Source organism: Ammospiza nelsoni, chromosome Z (genome assembly GCF_027579445.1).
Source record: "Ammospiza nelsoni isolate bAmmNel1 chromosome Z, bAmmNel1.pri, whole genome shotgun sequence".
In the NCBI taxonomy this organism is placed as follows: domain Eukaryota; kingdom Metazoa; phylum Chordata; class Aves; order Passeriformes; family Passerellidae; genus Ammospiza; species Ammospiza nelsoni.
Window position 1 is genome coordinate 49443337 of NC_080669.1, and position 10379 is coordinate 49453715.

The 10379-nt window shown below is 40.0% G+C and overlaps 1 protein-coding gene across 4 annotated transcripts; it reads right to left on the reverse strand.

The window, feature by feature from the left end:
* Window positions 1-331: 331 nt before the first annotated feature.
* Window positions 332-10045, reverse strand: MTX3 (metaxin 3). 4 transcript variants are annotated; one of them, XM_059492637.1, is made up of 9 exons: window positions 9953-10045; window positions 9447-9516; window positions 7918-7994; window positions 6470-6562; window positions 5269-5451; window positions 5055-5131; window positions 4049-4206; window positions 3566-3654; window positions 332-2205 (listed from the first exon to the last, which is right to left on the reverse strand). In XM_059492637.1, exons 1-9 carry the CDS (start codon window positions 10031-10033, stop codon window positions 2095-2097), a joined length of 939 nt encoding a protein of 312 aa, XP_059348620.1. In that variant the 5' UTR covers window positions 10034-10045; the 3' UTR covers window positions 332-2094. The 4 variants fall into 4 exon arrangements, with proteins under 4 accessions (XP_059348620.1, XP_059348619.1, XP_059348622.1 ...); XM_059492636.1 differs by having other exon boundaries at window positions 332-2231; XM_059492639.1 differs by lacking the exon at window positions 3566-3654.
* Window positions 10046-10379: the final 334 nt, after the last annotated feature.

Consider the following 10379-nt stretch of genomic DNA (forward strand, 5'->3'; position numbering starts at 1 on the left):
GTTCCATAAGCATTGGTTTACCAAAATTTCAGATTAGCCCAATCACACAGCCCAAAGCTCACATTTAGTAAGATCAGCAAATGTGTGCCTCCTCATTCCCTTTCCCAAAAGCAGTTGTGTTGAAAGAAAGGAATGGTACTGAAGAGGTGTGATAAAAATTTAAAATCTGATCTCATGAATATGCTAAGATGCTTCAATTTCTTGTCCTAGCAGTCAGCAACATTTTTTTGTTGTTGTTTTTTTTAACACACAAGACAAAACTTTTCAACAAGGAAATAAGAAAAACACTCAAAAAAATCAATGTATATAGCACAAAAAACTCTAACAAAAGTCCACTAAAAATGCAGAATTTTAATCTTGGAATAACAATCCTTTTTACAAAGAGATTTTATAGGCTGAGTGTATGCATTCACAAAAGCAACAAACTAAGGCATATTCTCCATAGCCGTGTTTGTAAAAGAAAAGCTCTGGAAAGCTACATGACATGATCTCACATAAATCTTGTCAAGATATACGCAGTATGAATTTTAAACATTTAAATTACTTTTGCATGTAATGGACTGTCAGTTCATACAGTTATAAGTATGGGCTAAATTAATTTCAAATCACTGCAACAAATACTCTAGTAAGAGCATGAAGCTTAAACAGTATTTTAAAGTGCTCATTAGAAACCCATTTCAATTAAGAAATGTTGAAGATATTACATTCCTTACATATCAAGTCCAAAGGTACAATCTGTACACAATCTACCATCTTGTCTTTACAAATAGGAAGTAATTTATCTGTGTATCTCAAACATGACTAGTAGCCAAAGTGAAGCTGAAAGACCATCTCAATCTGGCCAGAAAAACAACAAAATATCCCCCCCAGAACAGTTATCCCACACATACTGCTATCAGAATTCTATATCTGAAGCACTGCCACTTTGGCCAATCTCCTTGTCTTATTTTCTTTACACCTACTCGTGAAGCATCTGCCAGTACTTTGCCAGTAAAAAATTACAGCATCTCTCTTGTAACAGAATTGCTTGGGTCTCTAGAACTGGGAAGGCTTCTGTTAAAGACAAAATGTAACTGAACAGAATAAATACGCCCTGCAATATACCACAGTTTGCAAAGAGAAAAGAGCTCTTAACTAAATAGCCCATCATATAACAAAAATTTTGACAGTTGTTAGTTAATTTTTGGATCAACTGTAGTGCTTATTAAAAAAAAGATGAAACTAATTAAGAGGCATTTGTGACACATTTAAAAGCCTACATTAGCTTTCTTATACAGCCCTAACCGGTCCCTTTCAATCCAGAGATGCAGTTCATTTGCTAGTTAAGTCTTGTCCTGACACCAACTAAGCAAACGTTTCCATTCACTACAAGTTTTCTGTGATTTTGACTTAACAATTTTGCAGCATGTGGTTATTACTCTGTGCACAGGTTAAGCCTGTTTCACAAAGGACTAATTCGAGGTACTGTGAAATGTTAGCACTGTGCATCATTTTAATCCCCATAGCGCACATGCTTTTCAATAATCCCCTTCAAAGTACATGACAAATTTTCAAAGATACAAACAACCATAAAACACAAATCCCAAATTCATTAAAGCACAATAAAAATATTTACGTTCCTGTCATTGATTTCATGTCTCAGTTGCCATGAATGGCAACATTTTGTCTTTTCACACTTTGCAACTGGACTTTGTCCTTTTTAGACAAAGAGCATACCCACTCACATACAGTAACATGATTACAGTAAAATCAAAACCCACAAAATAAAGTAACAGTGAACATTCCATAAGCAGATTCTTAACTTTAGGTAAACATTTCTGCTAGGCTAAAGGCAAAAATAGGCTGTACAAAATCATGTTAACATCTGCAGTAATAAGGTTTATTTAGCTTAGCTTAGCTTCAGCGTAGTGTGTGGCCAGCCTGATCTATGCAATTTCTTAAAAGAACAAGTAGATAGAAGATTGTAAAGCTGTAGTTCTTCTCTACTTGTACCCATTAGCAGATTCTTCCCTTGCAAAACATTCATGTGTAAAAAAGATCTACTGCGACACTCAGCTGAGTTACAAAACACGCATTTATGGGCAACAGGAGATGTCAAGGTGATAAACGACTCATTGGACTGCTTTCTTCTCCTCCTGCAGCAAGCTTGAGCGTTGTGAGCTTACGAGGGGGATGCTGAGGACTCTTGCGAAGATTGTCGTCCATCTGCAGAGAAACAATGAGAGCCGGATCTGGCAACAGCAGAATATAGATTGTACAATTAGTCTTATTTGTCATCATTAATACTGGGTTGGTTGGTGTATGTTTACTGTCAGGACCAGCAGCAACTGCTGCTTTCGTTTCTTTCCACTCCCAAATATACGTTTGTGTTAGAGCTGCTAATCATTCCCATACATATGATGCATCAAACCCAGGGCACCTGCATGTGCTTCTGCTCAAGTTATCTGGTCAAGATTACTGAAGGAAGCAACACCAATTCTAAGAGGTCAAATATTGTACAATAACCAAATGCTGAGAAGGCAGATCAAGAGTCAAACTGCTAACAATGGATGCTTCTGCATATTCAGCAGCATGCAAGAATAAATCTTTTGAAATCAGAAATGTTCTGGAGATGCCGAATGAATTTGTATTTAGTTACACATTTCAAAAAGTACGGAATAAAGCACTTGTGATAAGACCTTTTCAAAGACAGGTTAAAATTAATCTCTGGATATAAACAATTTATATTTTCATAGGAAGTCACTCTAATGCCCTACGTGTAATATGGTCTGAAAAGGTTTAGTTGGTACAGAATAAAAGCACAGGGGAGATCTGCAGAGGCTGTCTAGTCTACTCCATTCCTTCAAGTCAGGATCAGATTTTCCTTAGTCATGCCTGATAAATGTCTGCATAACCCATTGTTTAAAACTTCCACAGCCACACTTCAATGACAGAAAAAGCATCAATACCTAATGCTACAAAAGCTGATGATAGTTAATGATCTATTTCACATACTGATCTTTCTCAGAAGAAATGCCTTCTACCCTTTCAGTTAGAGTGTTCTATCTGCATGAAAAGGCTAACTCTTCACAAGTTTTTTTCAGTTAAGTTGTATAGTTTTTGATAGGTGCTGAGTGACAGCCTTAGAAACAGAGAACATAAGAAAAATCAGCTAGATGTAGAACAAGCAGGAGAAGAGTGACTGCTGGGTAGTTACTACAGCATGCAGCTGGGAGCAAGAAAAGCTGGTGATCAGTCTTAATTTGCAGGACCATTTCTGAGTTTTAACCAATACATTTTCCTTCTTAGCTGAATGTACACTTGCAGAAAGATACCACTCCTCTGTTGGTGTGCACGCCTGCAAGACAATGTTCTTTTGGTTGTATTAAAAATACTTTTTAGTGCAAGGCTTCATTAATTCCTCCTTCCAAATGATGTAATATTCTTCCCGCCTCTCTACACACTCAGTAGAAAAGAAGTAATTAAAATAAAGTCCACTGTACAGTTGCAATTGCCATGCAAGGATATCTGTGAACAAGTAACCACAACAAAGCAGTAAAATTAAAGATACTGAAGCAAAAGTAACCTTTTCAATCAAGTTGGATTCCTTATTTACAAGCTGTGTGAGTTTCTGCAGATTAGCATCTGCTGTATCCTGTCCAGCTGGAGAATGGCCTGGAGAGTGAAGGCAGAAAGATGAAGAGTGAAAAAGTATTTACAGAAGCTTTTAAATTCTTAAAAAATAAAGTCACATTGAAGAGAATTCATGCAGTATTTTAATGCAAAGAAGAATTTAAGTGTAAAAGCCATTCCATGTGAGAAAATAAGAACTACTAAGCATGAGCCATAACATTTTGCCAATGCTTGACAGAATCTAAAACTGAGTATTAACACTTGCTTTTAATTTTGAATCCTTTCTGCCCAACTTTAGAAGTTTCTTCATTTCCCCACAGAAAGTCTAGCATAAACTACATGAAATCTAATCTGCCTTTGTTCACAGGTGGAATCCTGGAGTACTAATCCCAATATGGGTACAGGTGACAAAAAGGAGAAAAGAAACACAACTTACCTGAGACAGTTAACCTGAAGTAGCAAGTTAAAATATCATCACAAAATCGGCACAGATTGGGAAGCTGTTTCAAATGTTCTTGCAAATGTACCCTTGGGAAGCACACTTTATAAATTGGTGCAAGGAAACCAAACACAAAGGCATCCAAGGTAGTAGGCCTAAAAGAGTGACACAGGAAAACACTGAAGTGACTTAAGACTTTTATGACTTTTACGACCTAGTTTTCCAGGTATATCAAATACCACTCAGGAGAGAATATAGTCAGTCCTTCTGTCATTCCACCTTTGCCTATCAACCTGGTAAATGCTTTGTATCTACTCCTTTCACTATCTCTTAACTAGAGACATGCTGACAAGCTGAGACAGTAACGTCAGCATCACAACACAGTCATGCTATCTCACACACCGATAAGCAAGCCCCTCTAAAACACCTTTCTGGCACCATAAAACTCATGCAGTGCACCAGGGGACCAGGATCTCTCCCTTATGGAGGATCAACTGCTAAACTTCAATTGCTAAAGAAGAGATCATGCTTTTCAGGACCTGTTGGCTCTATGTTGCTAGCCCTATCTGCTTCCTGCTCTGCACACATAAACAGGAAAAGTGTTCCTGGACCTATGCCCTCCTCCCATGAGGGCAGTAGTAGCACCTCAGCCTAAAGCTTTTTTCTTACATACAAAGCCAGGAGGAGACATTCAGTAGCTAGAAAAGGGTTCTCCACTGCACCTCACATTTTCTTAACAGCTATGGGAAGCATTTCCTTCACTGTGGAACAAAGCAGGATAAGAGAGACATCACATTGACTCAGTCTGACCACCTCATTTGTGCCCTGTTTGCTCATTCAGTTTTATCTGAAAAGCAGACTATGAGACATAAAACTACTGGGAAGCACTTTTAACATTCTGGCTGGTTAAAAGCAAAAGAGAAAGCTCAAGTGTTCATAGAGTGGTGTGGTACTTTTTTCATTACTCATTCACCAAAATAATTTTTAAAAAAATCACACTCACGTATCTCCAAAGAAAAACTGAGATGTTCCCAATCTCTTCGACAGGAGATTCAGGCACTCCTTGGCATCTCTGTATATCTGATGAGACACAAAAGCCCTAGGCATAGCCATGCTGGTATGCCCAGCACCATTAATCGTTTAACAGTGTGCTAAATTGTTTAAGTTCTTGTCTTTGACAGAACCAACTTACGAATTCCTTACTGCACAACTCATACCTGTCCTTCCACTTCAGTGAGACTGTAGAGTGGAGGGCCTCCCTTGGTCAGCAAGATCCTGTTCAGCGCTTCCCTGGACATCTTTCCAGGCAGATACAAACTCAGTGGGAAGGCAATCCTTGAGGCAAACCATGGCTTTGTCACACTGCAGTAATTTTCAGCCTCAATCCAAAAAGTGTGCAGCTGTATCAACACAAGGAAAAATGTAACTGGAATCTGAATGTCATGAGTAGACATCTCATGACACCTGATATGCAAGACCTCTCTCAGAAAAGCAGAAGAACAAGGAATTACTGTAATTTAAGGCTATCAAGCTCTGTAGAGGAATATACTAATCCTCTGAGTGCAGGATTACACGAGTAAGGAAATAATTATCTTCCAAATAAAGAAAAACACCAAAGATATTACAGAGATCTATATGCAGCTGCATAAAATCACATATGCACTATGTATGTACTGATATGTACACACACACACACAGAGTAAACTGAAAATATATTGCAAAAGAGTTGCATACAGAGACATAAAGCAATAGGTTTGAACTTCCTGGAATTTGGTTTTGAAATTTTATATAAATATTAAAATACAAGATACTACAGAATTATGAATTTGAAACCAAGGTCAGCTGAAAAGGCTAGCTCATGATACCATCTGGACAGAGTATTTTTCACTGTACAAACTGAAGCCAAAGTCATTCAAGAGAATCAGTATCTGTGAGTCTTACAGCTCTAATATAATTACACTGAAATGGTGAGGGCAAATGGCCATGTATTTATTCAGAACTGAAAAATTTAACTAGTTATGGGCATTTTAATTTATTAGAAGTTTTAACTCAATAGTTCAAAAGGCTTTCAGGTGTGTGTCTCCTATCAGACACCTCTTAATTAAAAGTTTTTCAGAAAATCAAACCAAAAAATGGGCACAATAAGGTGTTTTCAGGATACTGTTCCCCAAACACCAACAGGAAAAAAAACTCTAAGTAAGTGTCCTTTTAAATGTCTTTCATATATCTACTGTTATTACTTGACACTCCACAAACACACATTTATTTCCTTTTCAAAATTTGGTAGGCAATAATTCCAAAAAGCAGACTAACAAAACAACTATGTTCCAGCCAGTGCTGTGGCTCTCATACTGGGCACCTCTGACAGTATTCAATTCCAAGTATGTGGACCATTACAAAGTATTTATTAATATTTACCAGAGCAGGAAGCAATTTCTCTTCAAGTAATGCAATATATGCCAGTGTATCAGCTCCTTGTTTTGCAGACAAATCATAATCAGCATTGTATTTCTATGAATTAAAAAAAAAAAAAAATAGACTCACGATGAACTTTCAAAAAACATTATCATGGAAAGTTACTTTAAACTTAACACCTATTAAGGCAGTAAATATACGTACGATTTTTGGAACAGAAAGCATGCACTCAATAGAATTTTCCTCTCGCTTATCCACCTTCCCATTCCTAGAGCTTTGGGCCCCCTATTTCCAAAATAATGCTTGTGTCTCCTTTCAATTGTTTTCCAAACAGAAGTCCAGCGATACAGAGGCAATTTTTCAATACTGAGGGATGTAGCAAACCTCTGGTAAATCTCCTCTGTTATTTTTCAAGAAGCATCTGATACTTCAGAAGGTGTAAGCATGCATTCCCATATTTTGCTTTTAATGAACATTCTAGAAGTTAAGAAATTGGATGATAACAATGTAAGGGAGCAAATATACAGCAAAATTACCGCAATTACTGACCAAACTTTTAATTCTAACAGTGAATTCTTCTAAGATACATTATAAGGATTGAAAAATTGGGGGAGGGGGGAGAGGGCTTAGATTGCTTCATTAATTTATAAACAAAGGGCCAGTGCTGCCACTTGAACATCGGAAAAGAAAGCATACAATTGTTATACTTTAACATAAACAAGGGCTTTTCCCCCCCCCGCAAAAATTTGAAGTTTCACCAACATAGCACTCATCAGATCATATGACCACACAGGAACTGCATTTCTAATGTAAAAGCAGAATAGTGGGCTATAGGACCATCTTGGGAATAAAAAGATGACGCCATGGTTTACTAGGTATCTTTATACTTTGTGAAAAGAAGAAACTGTACAGTTTTTTCTTTGTGTACAAAACATTAAGAGTTCTACAAAAGGCAAGCAAGAGTCCATAACCTGGTGTGCATCAAAAAATGTCTGCAGACCTTTTTCTGTTACAACCTATAGAAAAAATACATAGACTAAAACAATGCTGTATATATTATCTTTCAAAAAAAAAAAGAGCACGGAGAAATGACCTATTTAAACTATTAACTAAACTATGATGTCCTAGGTCTGCAAAGTCATAATGACATTGAAAACGTTATAATTACAAGCAGGGTGATCAGTAAGAAACTGCTCAATTAGAGACAGATTGTTGTCCTTTGCAATTTTTTTTTTATTCTTATTTTTAAATCTTTCACACAACTAATGATAAGACTTTTAAACAGCAAATTCTTGTCCACCATTTTGCAATTCTCATGCCTGCATGAGAAAAAGAAAAGCACTGAGTCTGAACTAAACTCCAGGTTTTTGGAAGCCTGTATCAGTGTACAGAGGAGACATGAAAGAGTCACTGCGAGTCAGGGAAAACAAATCTTTTTGAAAGAGACCTACCTGTTTTCTTAAAAAGTTTAGTATTTTTGCTGGCTGAGAAATAACAATGTCTTCTGATACCAGGACTGGCAGATCTCCTAGAAGGCATAAATAATACAGTTGATTTGTACAGATGACTTCTAACTAGAAAGCAATCAGTCATGGTGTATACTTTCCTTTTCTCAATAGCATGCTCTCATTTTTCTAACATGTAAACATAAAATTTTACACAGCAGGAGAGTTCCTAAAAGGTAACAAATACTTTACTAATAAAAAACATTAAAAAGGGCAACATCAAATCAGACTGAAGCCAATATTTTTTGCTAGGTATCCAATACCTTAAAAACCAGGCTACTTGTCCGGATTTCAGATGTTCATCTTAAGACAGAAATTCCAGCTCAGTCCAACTGCCCTCTGAATTCATCCACCTCTGAGCCTCTTTTCAATTTTCCTCTGTCCTTCCCCTCCAAATATATTTTAACCACCTTTTTTCCTCTGTCCTTGCTAGAAACAATGCCCAAGCTACCACTGCATAACCACGAATTACTAAAAGAACTAAGTACTTCCCTTTTGCAAGAAGCTGACTGGACAGCCTTTAGTTATAAGACTGCAGATCAAAGTCTATAGAGTGCAAAGTCTCCGTGACAGGGTCTACCTTACGGCACATTCACAACAGAACTGCCAGAATAAGCCCAATGGGACAGTGCTAAATACTATTAAATTATCAATTACCACCAACAATTACTATTTAAACTGCTTTCTTAACTGATTTTATGTATTTTCCTTATGAATATAGCCCCCAAATTTCTACAAGTCCACCCAGCTAGTTCTTGGTATTTTCCCCTAACAGGAAACAACACACTGAAAACCAAGAACCAAAGGCTCAACTTCTGCATGAATACAGTATTGCCTGCACTGATTAATGTGGTTAAGTCTAAGTGACATTAACCCTGCAGTGATTTTACCTCTCTTAAATACACCAAGACAATAACTGCTGAGCAAACAAATAAGCAATGAATAGAAGCATCCAAAACAAAGAAGTCCTCTCTGACAGCTTACCTCCACCTTTTCTCAGTCGAACCCTCTAATTCAACATGATACCAAACATCCCAGCTAGTGTAACTATGCTGAGGCTCACATTCCACTTCCACCTGTTCCAGCTAATTAAGCTATGGGCAATTAAACAGCTCTTCCATACACATGTCTAGTTACTACCTTCATAAATATGCAGAGTGCAAAACGCTTACAAATTTGCTTTCACTACACCATCAACTCAGACTGCCTGAATGAAACAGTTATGTACTCGGCATTACGGCTTTGTTAACTGTGTGTTGCCTCACCCGTACACATTTTAATAAACTGTCCTCTGGAGCACTTTATTTATGACTTCCATTATTTCATTCTCTCAAATTCATCACACTTAATCCTGTGAAGTCATTCAGTTGGGGGAGACTGCATTCATGAACACAAGCCCAATGCAAACACAGAAACTAGGACCTACATTTATAACACGGCTGTGATTAGAGCAATAAAGGCTGCAAAAATGGTACCTTTCGGAGTTCTCCAGGACTTATTTATAGTATTCACTGTCAGGGGAGCACCAGAAAATTTGGCGTAAGCCTGCAATAAAGATTGGAAGGCAGGGAAGAAAACCTGTCACAATGTGTAAGAAAAGCGTAAAACAGGGCTTCAGAAGTTGTGTTAAACACCTTCGTGAACTGAGGACCAACCACCAGCAAGTGCGCGACGGTTTTCGGCTGGGCTTCGTTGCCCTGAGGAGACTCCAGGGAATGCTGGGCAGAGGCCCCGCTGTCCCCGGGAAGGGCGGCAGCGCCGCCGGGAAGGGCTCGGCGCCCCCGGGAAGGGCGGCAGCGTTGCTCGCGTCTCCCGCGGGGAACGAGCCAGGCGCGCACCGCGGGCCCAACATCCCGCCTCCCACCCCCGGCCTCTCCCGAGGCAAGAAGGAGCCCCACGAACGTCCGTGCAAGCGGCGGGCAAGCCCCGGGGCGCCGGCGCTCCCTCCCTCCCGGGCCGGACGGTGGCCGCCGCCCGTTACCATGACGGTGAGAGACTCCGGGTGCAGGGACGGCAGCCCCCAGTCTCCTCCCCAGCAGCTCAGCTCCATGGGGGCCGCCATCTTGTCCGCCGCGCCGACAGGGCAGCGCGGCGCCGCTCCCCCCGCATGGCGGCGCCAGAGCGCCCGCGGCCGCGCGCGGCGCCCGCGGAGGGCTGGGAGCGCCGCCCGGAGGGACGCGGCTGCACGGGCTCCTGCCCTCGGGATTCGCCGCTGCACGGGTTCCTGCCCCCGGGAACCGCCGCCCGGGCTCCTGCTCCCGGGATCTGCCACCCGCGCTCGGGGCGCCGAGTCACCGAATCAACTGGGTTGGAGAAGGCCTCTGACATGATCGCGACCAACTTGTGGCCGAACACCTTGTCAACCAGACCATGGCACCAAGTGGCACATCCGGGTTTTCCTTGAACAC